At 46.8% G+C, this 24,609-nt stretch overlaps 2 protein-coding genes across 2 annotated transcripts in view; both read left to right on the top strand.

Moving 5' to 3' along the window:
* Positions 1-15,863, top strand: part of TBK1 (TANK binding kinase 1) — a 150,417-nt gene extending 134,554 nt beyond the window's left edge. Inside the window, exon 21 of the mRNA XM_063927542.1 lies at positions 15,484-15,863. Within this exon, the coding sequence (XP_063783612.1) occupies positions 15,484-15,535 (52 nt within the window). The 3' untranslated portion in view covers positions 15,536-15,863. The remainder of the gene's footprint in view (positions 1-15,483) is intronic.
* A 5,814-nt stretch (positions 15,864-21,677) lies between these two features.
* Positions 21,678-24,609, top strand: part of RASSF3 (Ras association domain family member 3) — a 437,534-nt gene continuing 434,602 nt past the window's right edge. Inside the window, exon 1 of the mRNA XM_063927543.1 lies at positions 21,678-22,075. Coding sequence (XP_063783613.1) covers positions 21,793-22,075 — 283 coding nt within the window. The 5' untranslated portion in view covers positions 21,678-21,792. The remainder of the gene's footprint in view (positions 22,076-24,609) is intronic.

Raw genomic sequence — 24,609 nt, forward strand, 5'->3', positions numbered from 1 at the left:
CTTCCTTTCGGAATTTCCATGGCACCAGGGTTTCCACAAAGGTCATGGCCCTCGTGATCTCCCTGCTCAGCTGGTGGGTGCCAATGTTATAGCTTACCTGGATGATTTGTTGATCAGGGCTTCATCAGTGTCCCTGTTGCAGCACCTTCAATTGACATTAGACACGCTCCAGACTTTTCAGATGGATCATGAACTTTCTCAAATCCAACCTCGTTCCAAGGATTGTGTTTTTGGGTCCCCTTTTTCGACACCAAGTGTCAGAGTTTTTTTCCACAGGAGAGGGTTCAGGATCTCCAGTCTAGAGAGAGAACCATTTTTACAGTTGTCACAAGTCTCGATCCTCAGGGCCATGCACTTGCTGGGAAAGATGTTGGAAAATTTTGAGACTGTTCCGTTCACCAGGTTTCATGCCATACCAGCTGCTCAGTCGTTGGTCAAAAGCAGATCCTTGACTGGACAGGCAGATTTTCAAGCTATCTCTGCAGACTCATCAGTTACTCTGTATGGTGGCTTCAGAGTCCAAATCTGACAAGGGACACTCGGTTGTCAATTTGGAACTGGGTGATTGTCACCATGGATGCCAGCTTAACAGGCTGGGGTGCGGTGGTTCTGAACATGCATCAGCAGGCTTTTTGGTCCACTCCTATCAGCATTCTGGAATTGAGAGCAATTTATGCCTTGTTGCAGGTTCAGTCCTATCTACGGAATCTACCGGTGTGTATCCAATTAGACAATGCCACGGCAGTGGATAACATAAACAAGCAGGGTGGCACACGCAGTTTGCATGCAATGAGGGAAGTTTCTCACATCCTTTGTTGGACGGAGCTTTGGATTCTGGCAATCACTGCAGTTCATATTCCAGGTGTGGACAACTGAGAGGTGGACTTTCTAAGCCGCCACACAGTTCATTGATGAGAATGAGAACTGCACCAGGAGGTGTTTACAGAGCTAGTGTTCAGGTGGGGATCGCCAGACATAGATCTCACGGCTTTACGTCTCAACAAGAAACTTCCAGGCAGTTCTGGTGGATGCCATGAGAGCTCCTTGGACTTTCCATCTTGGGTTTATATTTCCGCCCCTTGCAGTACTTCCACAGGTCCATCAGCGGGTTCGGAGAGAAGCTCGGCCGCTCATACTCATTATCCCACACTGGGCTTGCCATCATTTGTACACTATACTTCAGAACATGTTAGCTGATGTTCCTTACCATTGTCCTCTGCACCCAGATCTTCATCAAGGTCCTTGTCTTCACCCTGATTTGCCTCGGTTGGCTTTGACAGCTTGGTTCTTGAAACCAAGATCCTGAGAGCTAAGGGATTTTCTGGGTCTGTTGTTGACACCATGATCCAGGCCCTCAAACCAGTTACTTCCTGGAGTTATCATTGTGTATTGTGTGTAGTTGTATATATCCTGGTGTGAGCGTTGAAAGTTTCTGGTAGAGGTTTTTCGGGTGAATCTCCTTTTATCCCTACTCCAGGGGGGACTGTCTAAGGGCCTTCGTCCTTCATCTCTTAAAGGGAAGGTTTTGGCCCATTGATCCTTTTCCAAAGGAAATTGGCTACCATTCTGGAGGTTCAGACCTTTCTTCAGGGGGTTCTTTGTATCCAGCCTCCTTGCGTTCCACCGGTTCCTCCTTGGAACTTAAATTTGGCTTTGGATGCATTACAGATGGCTCCCTTTGAGCCAGTTGCGATATCTCATTTTAAAGGTTGTATTTCTTTTGCCCATCTCATTGGCCAGGAGAGTATCTGAATTGGCTGCTCTCTCCTGTAAGCCCCCGCTTCTCGTTTTAAATTCTGACCAGGTGGTTCCATGCACAAAACCTTCCTTTCTTTTGGTCATTGTTCTTCCAGTGTTTCAGCAGGCTTTGGCATCTGCTGATGGTTCATCCCTGGCTCTTTTGGATGTTGTCCGTGCTTTATGCATTTATCTCGACCGCACTGCTTCTCTAATGCACCAAAATGAGGCTGACCAACCTCCAAGGGTTCCATGGTTTGATGGGTCACTTCTGTCATTTGTCAGGCTTGTTTGTCTTTGACTGTTTCCGTTCCGGCTTCTGTTCGGGCCCACTGTACTGCTGCTGTTGGTGCCTCTTGGGCTGTGTGGCATGGCGCTTCTGTGGAGCAGTTGTGCAGGGCAGCAACCTGGGCATCCGTACACACTTTCACAAAATCTACCGCTTCCATATGTTTGGAGCATGTGACGCTAGTGTTAGGCGTAAGATTATGCGGGCGGCCGGTTTGGACACCCCCCACACACCCCTAGTTAGCATGGTTTGGGAATTCCCAGTGGTAATGGAGTGTCCCTCAGATGAATGCAACAGGAAATTAGATTTTTTTACGCACCATAAAATCCCTTCCTCAAAGTCCATCTGGGGGAACCTGAGCTCCCTCCCTGACTTGTCTGGTTTCTAGACAGTTTACCTGTTTTTATTACAGGTGATTTAGTTTAGTTTATAATGGTTCATTCTGTTTGCCTATGTGCGGCTTTGCTAAGCGTAGAGCTTACCTTCCCCATTGTCTCCTCAGATGTGTGACTGGTATAGGTAGAGCTCCTGGGACTAAGTGCAGTTTAGTCTCTCCTCGGAGGCAGCAGTTAAACCCCTTCTATCTAACTCCAACTCGATCCGTGCTTGCCACCTGTAAACAAGGACTAAGCTCATAACTCAAATACAAAAAATAAAGAAATAAAACCTAACTAAAAGCTAAGCCCTAAATTGTGCCTTGCTCCAAAGCGCTAAAAACAAGACTGAGGTGCTGTGCAATGGGGGAGGGGTTATATAGGGGGAAGGAGGCAGCTTTTTTTATTTTAGTGCTAGATTCCAAAGCCCACACACTGTAACCCAGTGGTAATGGAGCATCCCCCAGATAGACTAAAAAAAATCCAATTTTTAGCAAGTGAAAAAAAAAAAGATTTTAAACCTACTGGTAAATCTTTTTCTCGTAGTCCGTAGAGGATGCTGGGGACTCCGTAAGGACCATGGGGGATAGACGGGCTCTGCAGGAGACATGGGCACTTTAAGAAAGTCTTTAGATCTGATGTGCACTGGCTCCTCCCTCCATGCCCCTCCTCCAGACCTCAGTTAGAGAAACTGTGCCCAGAGGAGACGGACAGTACGAGGAAAGGATTTTAGTTAATCCAAGGACAAGATTCATACCAGCCACACCAATCACATCGTATAACTTCTGATATACTATCCAGTTAACAGTATGAAAACGACATAGCATCAGTCCAAGACCGATGAGACTATAACATAACCCTTATTTAAGCAATAACTATATACAAGTCTTGCAGAAGTAGTCCGCACTTGGGATGGGCGCCCAGCATCCTCTACGGACTACGAGAAAAAGATTTACCGGTAGGTTTAAAATCTTATTTTCTCTTACGTCCTAGAGGATGCTGGGGACTCCGTAAGGAACATGGGGATTATACCAAAGCTCCCAAACGGGCGGGAGAGTGCGTATGACTCTGCAGCACTGATTGAGCAAACAGGAGGTCCTCCTCAGCCAGGGTATCAAACTTATAGAACTTTGCAAAGGAGTTTGAACCGGACCAAGTAGTAGCTCGGCACAGCTGTAGCGCCGAGACCCCTCTGGCAGCCGCCCAAGAAGAGCCCACCTTCCTAGTGGAATGGGCCTTGACCGATTTAGGTAACGGCAATCCAGCCGTAGAATGCGCCTGCTGAATCGTGTTACAGATCCAGCGAGCAATAGTCTACTTTGAAGCAGGGCCACTAATCTTGTTGGTTGCATACATGACAAACAGTGCTTCTGTTTTTCTGACTGTAGCCGATCTGGCCACGTAAATTTTCAAAGCCCTGACCACATCAAGGGACTCGGGATCCCCCAAGTCACGCGTAGCCACAGGCACCACAATAGTTCATATGAAAGGATGAAACCACTTTTGGCAGGAATTGAAGACGGGTCCGCAATTCCGCTCTATCCATATGGAAAACCAGATAGGGGCTTTTATGTGATAAAGCCGCTAATTCCGACACTCGCCTAGCCGAAGCCAAGGCTAATAACATGACCACCTTCCAAGTGAGATTTTTCAACTCCACCGTTTTAAGTGGTTCAAACCAGTGTGACTTAATTAAACTTAATACCACGTTAAGGTCCCAAGGCGCCACCGGAGGTACAAAAGGAGGCTGAATATGCAGTACTCCCTTCACATAAGTTTGTACTTCAGGGAGAGAAGCCAATTCCTTTTGAAAGAAAATGGATAAGGCCGAAATCTGAACCTTAATAGATCCTAATTTTAGGCCGAAATTCACTCCAGTTTGCAGGAAGTGAAGGAAACGGCCCAGATGGAATTCTTCCGTAGGAGCATTCCTGGCCTCACACCAAGAAACATATTTTCGCCATATACGGTGATAATGTTTAGATGTCATGTCCTTCCTAGCCTTTATTAGCGTAGGAATGACCTCATCCGGAATACCCTTATCCGCTAGGATCCGGCGTTCAACCGCCATGCCGTCCAACGCAGCCGCTGTAAGTCTTGGAATAGACATGGCCCCTGTTGCAACCGGTCCTGTCTTAGAGGAAGAGGCCACGGATCTTCTGTGAGCATTTCCTGCAGATCCGGATACCAGGTCCTTCGTGGCCAATCTGGAACAATGAGGATTGTTCTCATTCCTCTCCCTCCTACCATTCTTAACACCTTGGGTATGAGAGGAAGAGGGGGAAATACATAGACCGACTGGAACACCCACGGTGTCACTAGGGCATCTACAGCTACTGCCTGAGGGTCTCTTGACCTGGTGCAATACCTCTGTAGCTTCTTGTTGAGGCGGGACGCCATCATGTCTATCTGTGGCAGTTCCCACTGACTTGCAATCTGTGCTAAGGCTTCCTAAAGAAGTCCTCTCTTGGATGCAGGTCATGTTTGCTGAGGAAGTCTGCTTCTCAGTTGTCCACTCCCGGAATGAACTGCTGAAAATGCGCTTACATGATTTTCCGCCCAGCGGAGAATCCTGGTGGCTTCTGCCATTTCCACTCTGCTCTTTGTGCCGCCTTGGCGGTTTACATGAGCCACTGCGGTGATGTTGTCTGACTGGATCAGAACCGTTAGGTCGCGAAGCAATGTTTCCGCTTGCCGAAGGGCGTTGTATATGGCCCTCAGCTCCAGGATGTTGATTTGAATACAAGTTTTTTGACTTGACCCAAAGACCTTGGAAGTTTCTTCCCTGTGTGACTGCTCCCCCACCTCGGAGGCTCGCGTCCGTGGCTACCGGAATCCAGTCCTGGATGGCGAACCTGCGACCCTGCAGATGGTGAGCACTCTGCAGCCACCATAGGAGAGACACCCTGTCCCTAGGGGACAGGGTGATTAACTGATGCATCTGTAGATGTGATCCGGACCACTTGTTCCGTAGATCCCATTGGAAAGTCCTCGCATGAAACCTGCCGAAGGGAATGGCCTCGTAAGATGCCACCATCTTTCCCAGGACCCGAGTGCAGTGATGCACTGACGCCTGTTTTGGCTTTAATAGGTTTTTTTACCAGAGTCATTAGTTCCTGGGCCTTCTCTATCGGAAGATAAACCCATTTCTGGTCCGTATTCAGAATCATACCCAAGAAGGGCAGACGAGTAATAGAAACCAACTGTGACTTCGGGATATTGAGAATCCAGTCGAGTTGCTGTGACACCTTCAGCGAAAGTGACACGCTGTTCAACAACTGCTCTTTTGATCTCGCCCTTATTAGGAGATCGTCCAAGTATGGGATAATTGTGACTCCTTGCTTGCGTAGGAGCACCATCATTTCCGCCAATTACCCTGAAATTGGTAATGACAATACTGTACCGTAATTCTCAGGTACGCCTGATGGGGTGGATAAATGGGAACATGAAGGTATGCAGCCTTTATGTTTAGATACACCATAAAATCCCCCCCTTCCAGGCTAGCGATGATCGCTCTGATCGATTCCACCTTGAATTTGAACCTTTTCAAGTATAGGTTCAGAGATTTTTATTTTAAAATAGGTCTGACCGAACCGTCCGGTTTCGGGACTACAGCCAAGGTTGAGTAATATCCCCTTCCTTGTTGAAGGAGGGGAGCCTTGAGCTCCACCTGTTGGAGATACAATGTGTGAATTGTATTTAATATCTCCCTTTCTGGGGGAGAAGCCGATAGGGCCGATAAGGAAAACTGGCGAGGAGGCACCTCTTCGAATTCCAGCTTGTAACCCTGAGAAACAATTAATATTGCCCAGGGATCCACCTGTGAGTGAACTCCGATGTGGCTGAAGAGTCGAAGACGTGCTCCCACTGGGGCAGACTCCCTTAGCGGAGCCCCAGCGTCATGCGGTGGATTTAGTAGAGGCCGGGGGGGGACTTCTGTTCCTGGTAACTAGCTGTGCCCTGCGCCCTTACCTCTGGTAAGAAAGGACGCTCCTCGTACTTTGTTTTTCTGCGACCGAAAGGACTGCATTTGATAATGTCGTGCTTTCTTAGGCTGTGAGGGAATATAAGGCAAAAGATCAGATTTACCAGTTATAGCTGTGGAGACCAGGTCCGAGAGTCCTACTCCACACAATTCCTCACCCTTGTAAGGTAAAACCTCAATATGCCTCTTTTAGTCGGCATCACCTATCCATTGCATGTTCCACAGGACACGTCTAGCAGAAATCGACATAGCGTTGACTCTAGAACCCAGTAGACCAAAGTCTCTTTGAGCATGTCTTATATATAAGACAGCATCTTTTATATATCCTAGGGTCAATAACATGGTATCCTTATCTAGGGTTTCAATCTCCGCTGATAAGGTATCTGTCCACGCTGCTACAGCGCTATAAACCCCTGCCGACACAATCGCCGGTCTGAGTAGTGTACCAGAATTTGTGTAAATGGACTTCAAAGTACTTTTCTGCATGCTATCTGCAGGATCCCTGAGGGTAGCTGTATCTTGGTATGTCAGCGCTACCTTTTGGGTAAACGTGTCAACGCCTTGTCCACCCTAGGGGAGGATTCCCATCGTATCCTGGCCCTAGCAGGGAAAGGATACGCCATGAGAATTCTTTTGGATAACTGCAGTTTCTTGTCTGGAGATTCCCGCTCTTTTTCACATTATTCATTTGGTTCATGAGAGAGGGGAAATGTTATCTCCGCTTTCTTCCCCTTAAACATGTGTACCCTCGTGTCAGGGACAGATGGGTCATCAGTGATATGCAAAACATCTTTTATTACAATAATCATATATTGAATACTTTTCTGCCAGTTTTGGCTGTAACTTTGCATCATCGTAGTCGACACTGGAGTCAGACTCCGTGTCGGTATCAGTGTCTATTATTTTGGATAGTGGGCGTTTTGAGACTCAAGGTCCCTGCGACATAGGGACAGACATGGGTAGATTCCCTGTCTGTTCTCATCTTTTGTGCAATAAATTTACCTCAGCACTTAATTCCACATATCCAGTCAGGTGTCGGCGTTGTCGACTGAGACACCCCACACACACACACATTTGCTCCATCTCCTCCTTAGAAGAGCCTTTTACCTCAGACATGTCGACACACACGTACCGACACACCACACACTCAGGGAATCCTCTTATCTGAAGACAGTTCCCCCACAAGGCCCTTTGGAGAGACAGAGAGAGAGTATGCCAGCACACACCCAGCGCTAATACCCCAGGAAAAACACACAATGTGTTTACCCAGTAGCGCTGTAATACTATTATTTGCTGCCAATTATGTGCCCCCCCCCCCTCTTCTTTGAAACCCCCTTTCACCGTGGATAAGCAGGGGAGAGTCCGGGGAGCTTCCTCTCAGCTGTGATGTGGAGAAAATGGCGCTGGTGAGTGCTGAGGAAGAAGCCCCGCCCCCTCGGCGGCGGGCTTCTGTCCCTCTTAAATATAATAAAAACTGGCGGGGGCTCTTTATATATACAGTGCCTACCTGTACATATATATCTCTTTTGCCAGAAATGAGGTTTATATTGCTGCCCAGGGTGCACCCCCTGCGCCCTGCACCATTACAGTGACTGCCGTGTGTGAGGTGGGTGGGAGCAATGGCGCACAGCTGCACTGCTGTGCGTTACCTCAGTGAAGATCATGAAGTCTTCTGCCGCCTCTGAAGTCTTCTTTTCTTCTCATACTCACCCGGCTTCTATCTTCCGGCTCTGTGAGGAGGACGGCGGCGCGGCTCCGGGACGAACTCCCGGGTGAGACCTGTGTTCTGACTCCCTCTGGAGCTAATGGTGTCCAGTAGCCTAAGAAGCAGAGCCTTGAAACTCACAGAAGTAGGTCTGCTTCTCTCCCCTCAGTCCCTCGATGCAGGGAGTCTGTTGCCAGCAGGCTCCCTGAAAATAAAAAACCTAACAAATATACTTTCTGTCACAAAGCTCAGGAGAGCTCTCTGAAAAGCACCCAGTCTCCACTGGGCACAGTATCAAACTGAGGTCTGGAGGAGGGGCATGGAGGGAGTGCACACCAGATCTAAAGTCTTTCTTAAAGTGCCCATGTCTCCTGCGGAGCCCGTCTATCCCCCATGGTCCTTACGGAGTCCCCAGCATTCTCTAGGACGTAAGAGAAAAATCTATAATATAATGTAATGCAATATCACTATATAAGTCAAATATAGTGGTGGCAAATGATAAAATGACTAATTTTTACATCAACAAGGGGGAAAATTTACACAAGAGAACATAGCAGGCCACCTGTCCTGGTGTAATTATGCACGCTGACAGAGGCGGGGCTGCTGCTGGTATAGAAGCACAAGAACAGTCAAAAGGTGCATAAACACTGCACTTTTGGTCTGATCTGACCCTGTCGAATCGAATTAATAATAAACAGCACATTAGCTGCAATCCTTTGATTCAACCAGTTTTCTTTAGACAAAAAAAAGATTGAAAGTGCATACACACTCTTGCAGTAACGAAAGAACAGATCGAAATTGAAAGAACAGCCTGGCGATTGTACAGGCATGTACCCAGCTTAAGTTTTTGGCAATGTGTGACACCATTTGTGATCATGTCAGTATGCACAATGCTCTTAGTGATAGAGACTACTTGGTGGCAGTGCCAACTACTGTAATAGTTAGGTTTGTGTGACATCGGGTGGCAGTTCTTTGTTTTACACTTTTTGCAAGTGTTCTGAACTGTTTGGTTCAATGTGACACTACATGTAAGTGATAGACACTGTCAAATGGTCAGTGTGAGCATTTTTGTTATTGTATAGTTAATGAAATGATCATATCTATTGGCAAAGTCTTAAGGAATTGTCATTTTCGCACAGTCTGATTGAGTTATATGTTTTTACTCCTGTTTCTCTGACGTCCTAGTGGATGCTGGGGACTCCGTAAGGACCATGGGGAATAGACGGGCTCCGCAGGAGACTGGGCACTCTATAAGAAAGATTTGGTACTATCTGCTGTGCACTGGCTCCTCCCTCTATGCCCCTCCTCCAGACCTCAGTTAGATTTCTGTGCCCGGCCGAGCTGCATGCACACTAGGGGCTCTCCTGAGCTCCTAGAAAGAAAGTATATGTTAGGTTTTTTATTTTACAGTGAGACCTGCTGGCAACAGGCTCACTGCAACGAGGGACTAAGGGGAGAAGAAGCGAACCTACCTGCTTGCAGCTAGCTTGGGCTTCTTAGGCTACTGGACACCATTAGCTCCAGAGGGATCGACCGCAGGACCCGTCCTTGGTGTTCGTTCCCGGAGCCGCGCCGCCGTCCCCCTTACAGAGCCAGAAGCAAGAAGATGGTCCGGAAAATCGGCGGCAGAAGACTTCAGTCTTCACCAAGGTAGCGCACAGCACTGCAGCTGTGCGCCATTGCTCCTCATACACACTTCACACTCCGGTCACTGAGGGTGCAGGGCGCTGGGGGGGGGCGCCCTGAGCAGCAATAAAAACACCTTGGCTGGCAAAATAACCACAATATATAGCCCCAGAGGCTATATATGTGGTAATTACCCCTGCCAGAATCCAGAAAAAAGCGGGAGAAAAGTCCGCCGAAAAAGGGGCGGAGCCATCTCCCTCAGCACACTGGCGCCATTTCTCCCTCACAGTTCCGCTGGAAGGAAGCTCCCTGACTCTCCCCTGCAGCCTACACTACAGAAAGGGTAAAAAAGAGAGGGGGGGCACTAAATTTAGGCGCAGTATAACTTATAGCAGCTATAAGGGGACATAATTCAGTTAGTCCCTGCATTATATAGCGCTCTGGTGTGTGCTGGCATACTCTCTCTCTGTCTCCCCAAAGGGCTTTTGTGGGGTCCTGTCTCCTTTAAGAGCATTCCCTGCGTGTGTGCGGTGTGTCGGTACGGCTGTGTCGACATGTTTGATGAGGAGGCTTATGTGGAGGCGGAGCAGATGCCTATAAATGTGATGTCACCCCCTGCGGGGCAGACACCTGAGTGGATGGACTTATGGAAGGAATTACGTGCAAGTGTCGACTCCTTACATAAAAAATTTGACGACATGCCAAATGCGGGTCAGCTGGCTTCTCAGCTCGTGCCTGCCCAGACAATTCAAAGGCCATCAGGGGCTCTGAAACGCCCACTACCGCAGATGGCAGACACAGATGTCGACACGGATACTGATACCAGTGTCGACGACGATGAGTCAAATTTAATGTCCACTAGGGCCATTCGTTGCATGATTGAGGCAATGAAAGAGGTATTACACATTTCTGATATAAACCCAGGTACCTCAAAAAAGGGTATTATGTTTGGGGAGAAAAAACTACCAATAGTTTTTCCCCCATCTGAAGAATTAAATGAAGTGTGTGAAGAAGCGTGGGCTTCCCCCGATAAAAAATTGGTGATTTCAAAAAAATTACTAATGGCGTTCCCTTTCTCGCCAGAGGATAGGTCACGTTGGGAAACTCCCCCTAGGGTGGATAAAGCGCTCACACGTTTGTCTAAAAAGTTGGCACTACCGTCTCCGGATACGGCCGCCCTAAAGGAACCTGCTGATAGAAAGCAGGAGGCTATCCTAAAGTCTATATATACACACACTGGTGTTATACTGAGACCAGCTATTGCTTCAGCGTGGATGTGCAGTGCTGCTGCTGCTTGGTCAGATTCCCTGTCGGAAAATATTGACACCCTAGACAGGGACACTATATTGCTAACCGTAGAGCATATAAAAGACTCAGTCTTGTACATGAGAGATGCACAGAGGGAGATCTGCCGGCTGGCATCTAGAATAAGTGCATTGTCCATTTCTGCTAGGAGAGGCTTATGGACTCGGCAGTGGACAGGGGATGCAGATTCTAAAAGGCACATGGAAGTTTTGCCTTATAAGGGTGAGGAGTTATTCGGGGATGGTCTCTCAGACCTTGTTTCCACAGCAACAGCTGGGAAGTCAGCATTTTTGCCCCATGTCCCCTCACAGCCTAAGAAAGCGCCGTATTATCAGGTACAGTCCTTTCAACCCCAGAAAAACAGGCGGGGAAAAGGCGGGTCCTTTCTGTCTAGAGGCAGAGGAAGGGGAAAAAAGCTGCAAGACACAGCAGGTTCCCAGGAACAAAAGTCCTCCCCCGCTTCTTCCAAATCCGCCGCATGACGGTGGGGCTCCACAGGCGGAGCCAGGTACGGTGGGGGGCCGCCTCAAAAATTTCAGCGATCAGTGGGTTCGCTCACGGGTGGATCCCTGGATCCTTCAAGTAGTATCTCAGGGGTACAAGCTGGAATTCGAGGCGCCTCCCCCCCGCCGTTTCCTCAAATCGGCCTTACCGACAACTCCCTCGGGCAGGGAGGCTGTGCTAGAGGCAATTCACAAGCTGTATTCCCAGCAGGTGATAGTCAAGGTACCCCTACTTCAACAAGGACGGGGTTACTATTCCACACTGTTTGTGGTACCGAAACCGGACGGTTCGGTGAGACCCATTTTAAATTTGAAATCCTTGAACACATACATAAAAAGATTCAAGTTCAAGATGGAATCGCTCAGGGCGGTTATTGCAAGCCTGGACGAGGGGGATTACATGGTATCCCTGGACATCAAGGATGCTTACCTGCATGTCCCCATTTACCTTCCTCACCAGGAGTACCTCAGATTTGTGGTACAGGATTGCCATTACCAATTCCAAACACTGCCGTTTGGACTGTCCACGGCACCGAGGGTGTTTACCAAGGTAATGGCAGAAATGATGATACTCCTTCGAAAAAAGGGAGTTTTAATTATCCCGTACTTGGACGATCTCCTAATAAAGGCGAGGTCCAGGGAGCAGTTACTGGTCGGAGTAGCACTATCTCGGGAAGTGCTACAACAGCATGGCTGGATTCTAAACATTCCAAAGTCACAACTGGTTCCTTCCACACGCTTACTGTTCCTGGGGATGATTCTGGACACAGAACAGAAAAAAAGTGTTTCTCCCGCAGGAGAAAGCCAAGGAGCTGTCATCTCTAGTCAGAGACCTCCTAAAACCAAAACGGGTATCGGTGCATCACTGCACACGAGTCCTGGGAAAAATGGTGGCTTCATACGAAGCAATTCCATTCGGCAGGTTCCATGCAAGGACCTTCCAGTGGGACCTCTTGGACAAGTGGTCGGGATCGCATCTTCAGATGCATCAACTGATAACCCTGTCTCCGAGGACCAGGGTGTCTCTACTGTGGTGGCTGCAGAGTGCTCATCTTCTAGAGGGCCGCAGATTCGGCATACAGGACTGGGTCCTGGTGACCACGGATGCCAGCCTTCGAGGTAGGGCGCAGTCACACAGGGAAGAAATTTCCAGGGACTTTGGTCAAGTCAGGAGTCGTCCCTACACATAAATATTCTGGAACTGAGGGCCATTTACAATGCCCTAAGTCAGGCAAGGCCCCTGCTTCAAAACCAGCCGGTTCTGATCCAATCAGACAACATCACGGCAGTTGCCCATGTAAACCGACAGGGCGGCACAAGAAGCAGGATGGCGATGGCAGAAGCCACAAGGATTCTCCGATGGGCGGAAAATCACGTACTAGCACTGTCAGCAGTGTTCATTCCGGGAGTGGACAACTGGGAAGCAGACTTCCTCAGTAGGGACGACCTACACCCGGGAGAGTGGGGACTTCATCCAGAAGTCTTCCTACTGTTGGTAAACCGTTGGGAAAAGCCACAGGTGGACATGATGGCGTCCCGTCTCAACAAAAAGCTAAAGAGATATTGCGCCAGGTCAAGGGACCCTCAGGCGATAGCTGTGGACGCTCTAGTGACACCGTGGGTGTACCAGTCGGTTTGTGTTCCCTCCTCTGCCTCTCATACCAAAGGTACTGAGAATAATAAGAAGGCGAGGAGTAAGAACGATACTCGTGGTTCCGGATTGGCCAAGAAGAGCTTGGTACCCAGAACTTCAAGAAATGATATCAGAGGACCCATGGCCTCTACCGCTCAGACAGGATCTGCTACAGCAGGGGCCCTGTCTGTTCCAAGACTTACCGCTGCTGCGTTTGACGGCATGGCGGTTGAATTCCGGATCCTAAAGGAAAAGGTCATTCCGGAAGAAGTCATTCCTACGCTGATAAAAGCCAGGAAAGAAGTAACCGCAAACCATTATCACCGTATTTGGCGAAAATATGTTGCGTGGTGTGAGGCCAGGAAGGCCCCTACAGAGGAATTTCAGCTGGGTCGTTTTCTGCACTTCCTACAGTCGGGAGTGACTATGGGCCTAAAATTGGGTTCCATTAAGGTCCAGATTTCGGCTCTGTCGATTTTCTTCCAGAAAGAACTGGCTTCACTGCCTGAAGTTCAGACTTTTGTAAAGGGAGTGCTTCATATTCAGCCCCCTTTTGTGCCTCCGGTGGCACCTTGGGATCTCAATGTGGTGTTGAGTTTCCTAAAATCACATTGGTTTGAACCACTTAAAACTGTGGATCTGAAATATCTCACGTGGAAAGTGGTCATGTTATTGGCCTTGGCTTCGGCCAGGCGTGTGTCAGAATTGGCGGCTTTGTCATGTAAAAGCCCTTATCTGATTTTCCATATGGATAGGGCAGAATTGAGGACTCGTCCCCAGTTTCTCCCTAAGGTGGTATCAGCTTTTCACTTGAACCAACCTATTGTGGTGCCTGCGGCTACTAGGGACTTGGAGGATTCCAAATTACTGGACGTAGTCAGGGCCTTGAAAATGTATGTTTCCAGGACGGCTGGAGTCAGGAAAACTGACTCGCTTTTTATCCTGTATGCACCCAACAAAATAGGTGCTCCTGCTTCTAAGCAGACTATTGCTCGCTGGATTTGTAGCACAATTCAGCTGGCGCATTCTGCGGCTGGATTGCCGCATCCTAAATCAGTGAAAGCCCATTCCACGAGGAAGGTGGGCTCATCTTGGGCGGCTGCCCGAGGGGTCTCGGCTTTACAACTTTGCCGAGCTGCAACTTGGTCAGGGGCAAACACGTTTGCTAAATTCTACAAATTTGATACCCTGGCTGAGGAGGACCTTGAGTTCTCTCATTCGGTGCTGCAGAGTCATCCGCACTCTCCCGCCCGTTTGGGAGCTTTGGTATAATCCCCATGGTCCTTACGGAGTCCCCAGCATCCACTAGGACGTCAGAGAAAATAAGAATTTACTCACCGGTAATTCTATTTCTCGTAGTCCGTAGTGGATGCTGGGCGCCCATCCCAAGTGCGGATTGTCTGCAATACTTGTATATAGTTATTGCCTAACTAAAGGGTTATTGTTGAGCCATCTGTTGAGAGGCTCCGTTATATTTCATACTGTTAACTGGGTATAATATCACGAGTTATACGGTGTGATTGGTGTGGCTGGTATGAGTCTTACCCGGGATTCAAAATCCTTCCTTATTGTGTCAGCTCTTCCGGGCACAGTATCCTAACTGAGGTCTGGAGGAGGGGCATAGAGGGAGGAGCCAGTGCACACCAGATAGTACCAAATCTTTCTTATAGAGTGCCCAGTCTCCTGCGGAGCCCGTCTATTCCCCATGGTCCTTACGGAGTCCCCAGCATCCACTACGGACTACGAGAAATAGAATTACCGGTGAGTAAATTCTTATTTTCCACTCCCTGCCACCTCCATATGTACCTTTCTGGCTTCCCATTACCTAAAGCTGCTTTTCTGAGGGCCAGGTGCACTGTGTGTTTGCAGCATTAGGAGGGGAGTCCGTCCTCCTTCTGCAGAAGGCAATAGAATTAGCACAGGGAAGAGAAGGATGGACTCCTCCTTCTGCTGGAATAACACAGGTGTTTCTGCTTGCAGCAGCTTCTTTCAGGTAATAAGTGATGTCTCAGGGGAGAGCCTAATATTTACTGGTTAGTAAAGGTGAGTACTAAATTGTGAGCTTCCCCTCAAAACTTTATTACCACCACATCACACCATAATTGCAATTAGTAATGACAATAAATAGTAAAACATTTGTCAGTGCGTTATTCATGTAAGCCGTTTTAAGACGCATCATTCTTGCTTTGATTATTGTGCACTTGAGTAGATACTGTTTAACTTAAATTATTGCTGTATAATGTTATAATAATATAGTAGATTATTATTACAATTCTTTCTAATACTGCGATATGTAAATTAATAGACATTTGAATGTCTTGCATAGGTTCGGGGCTCTGACCATGGATGGTGGCTTCAGGAACGTGGACTGCATATAGTGATCAGAAGAGATTGCTCATCTACCCACATGTGGCATTTACATTGGACCTTAGCCCCTTGCCTGCTTCCTTATCTGTAATTTCAGTGCCAGAGATTTATGTATATATATATATGTACTATATTGTGAATATATTGAAATAGTTGAGTTTAATTATTTTGATTATGTTACTATTGCTGTTAAACAGATTTGTCTTACTGTACTCACACCACTGTAACTTTCAGTTGATTTGTGTACAGGAGATATATAAATATAACATGTATAAATGTAACATCTAAAGTAAATGACTTTGAATCACGAAGTACAATTATATAGTATTTTACTTATAATCCTTCTCTATCTTTGTGTATTGATTCAGTGTGTGCTTTTTGAAGAAAGGTAACTGTGTGGTAAATGGTGTCAGTTAAGCAGGGTACTTGCAGAGAGAATGACTGGTCCTCCCTCTGCTAGGGATGGACCCTGCACATTCCTTTGAACAAACCAAAAATTAGGCAATTTTTTTTATTTTATTTTTTTAATTGGGGATTTTAAAGCCATGTACAATCTCACCCAAAGGAGATATACATTTGTTAGACAATTTATGACCTGGTACCAGTTTCCAATTAAAGTTTGCGTTCAAGAGTTAATACATATATGCAAGGCCTGTATAAAGTATAGCAGTGGCCCTATAGGTTTTATGCAGGGGAAAAAAAATATATATTTATTTGATGCAATATTTTTGAAACTACTGAATAGTTCACAAAATACATCAGAAAAAGCACCAAGGTCAATAAAATTTCTACTAAATTCTATTGCATTTTAAAGCATATTAATATTTACAGAGATTACAATGTGTGCCGCTGACAGGGTTAGTTTCATAGATTACATTTGCCAGTCATGCTGAACAGCAAGTAGCGTCATTGCTTGGAGAATTCATGCTTGGTGGAGTTTGCATCTAGCCAGGTTTTTCAGATTGGATGGCTACAGTGACCCATTGAAAGAGGGAGCTTTGGGTGATGTCACACAGCCACACAGGTGAATATTTATTTGAAATGTACCCATTCCTAAAATGTGTATTTTGAGGGCCATTAATGTAATAATGGTCTGAATATTGGAGAAAGTAAGGCCATAAAAATAAGCAAGCTTGCTTTTTAAATTCCTTACTGAAAAATGTATTCAGTTCTAGCATGAGCTAACTTTAACCTTGAGTAAGTCATTTTCATTATTTGACACTGGTTTCTGAAAGGACACATTTGCAACGTAAGGGCTTCTGTGAAATGATGCGTGAGTTCTAAGGTTATATAAGAAAAAGAATTTGTAAAAACTAATGAAGAAACAATAACTGCCAGGGAACTTACAATGCATGTTTTACCCTGTAGTACTGTACATTAAAATAAAAGTTGTATATATTTTTTAATGAACAACCTCCAATTTGTAAATACATATTAAATGATGTGTAACAATGGAAGAGCAATATAGATGACAATGTTATCACAATACTGATGCATTAAAAAATATTTTAATTGGTAATTAAACCAAAGAGACCAAATGGAATTTAATTATGGCATCAGATAAACTAATTTATGGAATGACCTATGCAATTGACTTGACATCATGTCATACACCTGCCTTTGTTATGGATTTTGCAGGAGAGCATGGAAGATTTGACGTGGTCAATACACATACTGGCCTAAGGCACAAGAGGCTTGACGGATACTGTGTGGAGATAACAAGATTTAGCCTGTGCGCCCAAGATATTTAGAGAAGCTGCAAGTGATTCTGTAAACATAAATATGATATCAAGTCATGCACAGTTTCCCATACAGTGGTGAAATAGGAGGTACATGATCAGTTTGCTTTCCCTGCCTCTCTAGGACTCGCGTACAAAGGGCCTTATTCAGGTTGCATCGTGATATGTCCTACGCCAATGCACACGTGCAGGTCCAGTACTGCGCCTCTACGGGCTGACCAATGCAGCTGTGAACGTTTCTACCTGATTGATAGTCAGAGGTGTTGGTGGGGTGGCGACGCGGTGTTGCAGGGGCGGAATGCACCAAATGGGGAAATGATGGAAAAGATGGCGGCGGTGCGCCTGCCTTGGCAGACAGGCTGTGAAGGCAGGAGTCGTCCACAGTTACTGAGACCGCAATTAAATTGCGTTTGCAGCAGCTAGGTGGGACGGTCAGCATGCTTGACAGCCTTGCCCTGTGCTTGGTGGCCCCCAGCATGGTATCCGGACTCCAGGTCGACAACAAAAATGTCGACACACCTTAGGTCGCCGCCAATTGGTCGACACACCTTAGGTCGACATGGACAAAAGATAGACAGGAACAAGGTCGACATGGAAAAAGGTCGACATGAGTTTTTCACAATTTTTTCTTTTTTGGAACCTTTTCATACTTAACGATCCACGTGGACTATGATTGGAACGGTAATCTGTGCCGAGCGGAACGAAGGCACCATGCCCGAAGCATGGCGAGCGAACGCAGTGCACTAATTGGGGTTCCCGGTCACTCTACGAAGAAAACGACACCAAAAAAACATAAAAAACTCATGTCGACCTTTTTCCATATCGACCTTGTTCCTGTCGACCTTTTGTCCACGTCGACCTAAGGTGTGTTGACCAATCGGCGTCGACCTAAGGTGTGTCGACCTTTTTGTTGTCGACCTGGAGTCCCAGACCCCCCCTAGCATGATACAGAAGCGATTGCAGATTCTGCTTTTTAACAGAATCTGCAGTCTGACCTGCATAGGGTCCAAAGTACAGTGACCGCAATTATGTACAGATACACCTACTGTATAAGCCTACACAATCCACGTCTACTGTCCATTCTCTGGACATGCCTCCTCCAACTAAAAGTGTGTTTAGTTTTGCAGGAACAAAAGGTGTAATGTCGCATCACAGCCCTGTCTCTTACTTCTTTAGAACCATCCCTTTATTACAATCATATTATTTCTGCTTTCTATAAATACTGCTTGGTTTAATATTTTTCTCGGGGCCAAATTAAGGGCCACACGAGCCTGGCTCTGAAAATGATGAAGGAACTATTGTGCGAAGTGGAGGAGCTGTGTGGGTGTGGCCCGTGTCATGGTGCGTGTACACCCCATGTTCTGTCAGCCCCAATAACTCACTAAGTAGGTAAAAGCAGAAAAAAAGTATCAAAATAAAATACAATTTTACTAGTATGATGTGTAACCAACTGAGCAGCTAGTCGTCATACTGTCATGATGATGGGCTTATTTCTACGTGGATTCCAGGGGGCTGTAGTCCTTCCGCTCTATTGTTAATCTGGCCCTGCTCCTCCTTGGCTTCAATTATTCATAAGTGAGAAGACATTGGCACATGTGGCACTTTTGTGTACTTGAAGCTTAGCTTGGGCACGGTGACCTTAGAAATGAGGTGTGTTGCATGCTGTAAAATGCATCTCGGAGCTGGGGCAAAATGTAAATGTCTTAGGGGAGAGAATATGTTTGTGTGCTTTTCAGCACCCGCTCCACCTCATGCTTCAATAACCTTGCAACGCAAAATGAAAAGTACAGTCTATCTGCATAGCTCCGTAACACTAAATGCATCCATGTGTGCAGTGTCGGACTGGGGCATGTAGGGCCCACCGGGGAAATACAGTGGTAGGAGCCCATGTTAGGTGTGTGGCCTGCTACCTCATTGGTTTGACTAACCATTAGAGGGTGCAACGTCTGGACCCCTTCATAAATATATACAGTAAATTCAGCTGCTGCATGCCTGATAATGTACCAGATTAATAACAGCAATGCAATGTAGAAAATACACCATAGTCCAGTATAAGGTAACATGTATAATGTACAATTCAAGTGCACAGTCTGGACCTGATCCTTAGAGCAGAAGGTGGGGCCCCAGGCAGTAGGGCCCACCGGTGGTTTCCCCTATACTTCTGTGGGCCAGTTCAAGTCTGCATGTGTCTGCTCAGTACTTTGAGTTTGGATTGAAGACCTTCCTATTTATTGGCTTATGCAGATTTCTTCTGCTCTCTAAAGGGGTATATTCAATTGAAGTCGGATCCATTCCGACAATCAATTACATCTCAATTCGACTTTTAATAAAGTTGAATTGAGATGCAGGAGGGGAGACGGGGGAGAGCCGCGGGCAGACTGGGGAGAGCAGCGCTACAGCATAGGCTGTAGTGCTGCTCTCCCCCGTCTGCCCGCGGCGCTCCCCCCCCCCCCCCCCCCCCCAAGTCTCTCTGCCTCTCCCGTCCCTCCTCTCTGTCCCCGCATCACAGCCGCCGCTCACGGCGGCGTCCACCCGGCTCCAGCAAGCGATATCTCACTTGCTGGAGCCAGGTGGACGCTGCTGTGAGCGACGGCTGTGACATCCTCCAGTGCGGCTCTCCCCGTCCCCGGTGTGGCTCTCCCGTCTCCGGCGCTGCTCTCCCCATCTCACTTCGACATTTTTTTTAAAGTCGAATTGAGATGGTCGAAAAGTTTTCGACAAAAGCCCGTGGATCAGCAGCTATTCCGCCGATCCACGTGCTTTTCGACAAGTTGAATTCCTCAACTTGTTGAAAAATTTGGGGTTATATTGAATAGGTCGGAACCCCTTCCGACCTAAAGAAGTCGAAAACTGACGTCTTTTCGACAGACGGCAGCTTTCGACTTCAATTGAATATACCCCTAAGTGTTGCTGTACAAATCCATGAAAAACATACTGCCTGGTACCTACGATAAATACAGTTCAGTGTCATTCCACAATATGTCTGGTTTGCTGGAGAGTCTCTAGGCATTGCTGGCAGTCTGCGCTTAAAGCTTTGTGCTATTACCATTTATCATTCTGGGCTATTCCAAATCTTCTACATTTTACAATACTTTGATGTATTCTGTGCTGCAGGCAAAAGACTCTGTCATGGATGAATCGACAAAATGTTGGATACTATTACAAAATGTAATGGGTATGATAGTTATAACATATTTTTAAATTCATCATGACAATGGGCCTTATTCAGGTTTGTTAGCAAATCAAAAAAAGCACACTAATGGACAAAACCATCTTACACTGCAGGGGGTGCAGATGTAATGTGCAGAGAGAGTTAGATGTGGGTGGGTTATATAGTTTCTGTGCAGTGTAAATACTAGCTGCTCTATTTCTACACTGCAATTTAGATTTCAGTTTGAATACACCCTACCTAAATCTCTCTGCACATGTTATATCTGCCCCACCTGCAGTGCAACCTGGTTTTGCCTAGCATAACCCACTGCTTCTCTCGGTCACTCTCTACTTGGCGTTACTCATTGGATCTTTCCATCACACCTGTTGCCTGTCACCCTTTCCCTGTTGTCCACTGACTCACCCTTTCCCTATCAATCACTGTCACCCCCTCCCTGTCGGGTGTGGTTCATCAAATCGACAGTGTCTAGGTCGACAATGTTTAGGTCGACCGCTATAGGTCGACAGTCAGTAGGTCGACATGGATGGAAGGTCGACAGGGTTTCTAGGTCGACATGAGGATTTTTTTTTTTTTTTTGGGTGTCGTTTTCTTCGTAGAGTGACTGGGATCCCAAATTAGTGCACCCACTACCTCTCCTCGGTACTCCCTCCCTGTCACCCACTGCCTCTCTGTGGCATCGCCCTCTCCCTGTCACCCTCTCCTTGTAGACCACTGCCACTCTTCTGCACCCTCTCCTTTTGCCTAGCCCTAGCCTCACCCACTGACTGCCTCTGTCTGTTATTGTCTGCCATGTGGCATATTATGAATTTGGGGTGTAACGGTGGCAGGGGGCCCAAAGCATCCTTTTGCACCTGGGCTCGCCCCTCATAAGTTCCTCCGCTAGTTACTAATTGTTCCGTTCGTGTATTTAGTCATAGCATGTACTGTAGTCCAACGTAAAATATGAATACACTAGTCCAATGTATAATGTGAAATTACTGACATGGATGCCCTGCCACTGATGCTTTGGTGCTAACTATAGTGTTCCCACTGCCGTGCTTGTAGAATTCCGAGGCATAGGGAACGGCAGGACGCCCCGGCCGGCGTGTAGGGGGCAGGTAATGTTGTGCTCGCTGCAGGGGCGGTGCGCACAGGGTGACAGGCAGAGCTGATTGGAGGCCAGGGCGGGGTATAGAGGAAAAGATTATAGAGCAGATATAGGGGCGGTGTATATGGGCGGTAGTATGAGTGCTTGTCACACTGACTGCCCTGGTTCGTGGTTCCATCTATTGCTATTGCTGCTGCTGCTGCATGCGGTGTGTTGCCCCCTCTGCTCTCACTGTCACAGCAGGTGCTGTATCCTGGGTCTGTCACTGCCATGTCTGCCCTGGCTCGGTCCCTCGCCGCCCGTACTGTGCTCTCCCCGCTGGCTGACAAGAGAGAGCCTCCTGTTCATAGCCCTGGCCGGGGGGTGGCATCGCCAGGGGTGCTCCCCGGGGTTAGGCGCAGGGTCCGGATACACAGACCACCCCCAGATGTCCGCTTTATCTTCCAGCCTCAGACTCTAGGGGCCGGCCACAAGTTTCAGGCCGAGGCCGGTCTGGCAGCCTGGTGCGACCTGTGCTGCGGCTTCATCTTTTCCGGGAGCCGGCGCTGTGCAGGTAAGGGAGCTCCTTCTGTTTGACCTGCGAGGTGCACTCACACTCCGCTCTGGGGACACTGCCGTGCTGCATTCCAGTGACAAGGTTATCTGTAGATCACTGAGTGATGGGCAGCAGGAGAGCCTCTGTTGTATATAAGTGTCAGACACTGGCACTGCTTAGTATATGATGTACGGCGATAGTATACTGTCATAGCCATGTGGGTAATCTTGTATGCACGGAGCAGCAATGTAAATCAGTTAATCCTATATGCACACTGACGTACATTACATTACTGCTAATCCTGTTCATCAGATGTGTATTCTACAAGTAAGAGAAAATTGTACTGTGTATCCTGAGCACCTTTTTATTATATAGTGACATAAAGTAAATGTTATTTATCTAAAGTTAGAAATACTGGTATTTAAGTTCAGGTATTCAGATGTGTTTCTAATGTAACAAATGTAAAAATCAATTTAAATGAGAGCATACATATTTAAATTTGTATGTGTGTTGTGTTCCATGGGGGCAATTCAGTCTTTTGTGGGAATTTAATTACTTCCAGCAACAAAACCCCAAAGCTGCACATCCTCAAGGGAGAAGTGTGTGTGTGTGTGGGGGGGGGGGGGGGGGGGTGATGTATTAAATGGAAAATGCGGTCAAAAACCCGAAAACTGGCATCTTCAGGCTTTGGCCTGATCCAATCAGCCCCAATTCACACAACAATTGCCTGGACCGCTATGGGGTGGGGAGCACGTTTGTGTGAATTTGGCCTGTCATAAAGTGTGACCGCTGCTGCGATGACTCGCACCGGCAAGATCATCCTGGCTAATTGGATTGACCCCTTTGGCTTCATTTCCCATATGTACCAAGCTCCGGAATGCAATACATTCCGAGGCATGGATGCAGTGGGTAATGCCAGCTTTTGCTGGCATTACCCTAAAGACATCTATGGGCTTCTTTCTGCCTCCCAGCACCCTCGCAGCCACCAGAGGGACTCCTGATTCCTGAACCTGGAAGTCCCAATATTGCCAAGGGCAGCTCTTATTGGGAGAACTGTCCTTTGTGATACTAATTGCGTATGTGCGTACATATGCAATTAGTATCTATGCGGTAAGTGGCGGGATGTACCGCATCGCAGATGCAATGCTTAGTACATCGCCTGAAGTGTGAGCAGAAATCTGCATTAAGTAGGGCTTCATTACTAGCCGCGACCTGACAGATACATGGCACCCAGCACTTAGGGGGAGATTTATCAAAGCTTGGAGAAAGATACAGCAACGACCAATCTGCATCTAACTGCTATGTTACAGACTGTGTTTGAAAAATGACAGGAGCTGATTGGTTGGTACTTTATCTCTCTCTAAATGTGTGTACATACGGTGCTGTATTTACTAAGATGGGAGTTCTATTTAAGATGGGATGTTGCCCATAGCAACCTATCAGATTCCAGGTATTATCTTGTAGAAGGTGCTAGATAAATGAGAAGTAGATTCTGATTGGTTGCTATGGGCAACATCCCATCCTAAATAAAACGCCCATCTTAGTAAATTTACCCCTCGGTGAGATCCTTGCTATGCTCAATGTTGACTATGCGATTTCCCTTGAACTCCCAAAGAACCCAGATAGCACAGATTTTGACTATCTGTACATGAGATTTTGTCTATGCATTTTTGTCTATACTTTGTACTAGATAGTACAGTAGATAGTCAAGATTGATTTGCCTGCACAGTCTATCTACCCTTGTGATACCGACCCCGCGGGAGCGCGCATCAAGATCGAATCGGTATCGCAAGCTGCCAAACACCTTGAGATATGCACTAACTTTCCTTAAGATTTTGACTATATAGTCAAACTCTTGCAGAATTATCTCACCGTGTGTACACACCTTTAGCCTTGATACATATGCCCGCTAGAACTAAATCCAAGAAAAAGTCTGTACCACAATGTCCGGAAATATGTGGAGCCACACACAAACCTCATGCTGAATTGAATCAGCCCACTAGAGTTCTCCTCCAAACTTTGATAAAACTCCCCCTTAGCCCGGGAGCTGCAGCTTAATGCGGGTAACTCTGGGCATTAGCACAGTAAATAATTGAATTAATCCCGGGCACTTAACATGGGAACTAAATTCCCGCAAAAGGATTGAATTTTCTCCTGTTAATGATTCTTGGCCCAAATGTATTAAGCCTTTAAAAAGTGATAAATTGGAGACCGATAAAGAATGATAAATGACCAGACAACCAGCTCATAATTGTCATTTTCCAAACACAGCCTGTGACATGGCAGTTAGGAGCTGGTTGGCTGGCTATTTATCACTCTTTATCCCTCTCCACATTATCACTTTTTAACGCTTAATACATTTGGGCCCTTATTCCATATGAGTGTGTCTACCATGGTCATTGCAGCTGGACACTTCCATTTATCTGAAATGTGAAGACAGTGTAAACACAGTGAGATGCAGATAAGAAGCATTAACATGTTTTCCACATGCGTTTGGCTTGTGTAACTTCCTATTTTGTCACAGATGCATATTTATTGATGAAGGTATTTGT

Source organism: Pseudophryne corroboree, chromosome 6 (genome assembly GCF_028390025.1).
Source record: "Pseudophryne corroboree isolate aPseCor3 chromosome 6, aPseCor3.hap2, whole genome shotgun sequence".
Classification (NCBI taxonomy): domain Eukaryota; kingdom Metazoa; phylum Chordata; class Amphibia; order Anura; family Myobatrachidae; genus Pseudophryne; species Pseudophryne corroboree.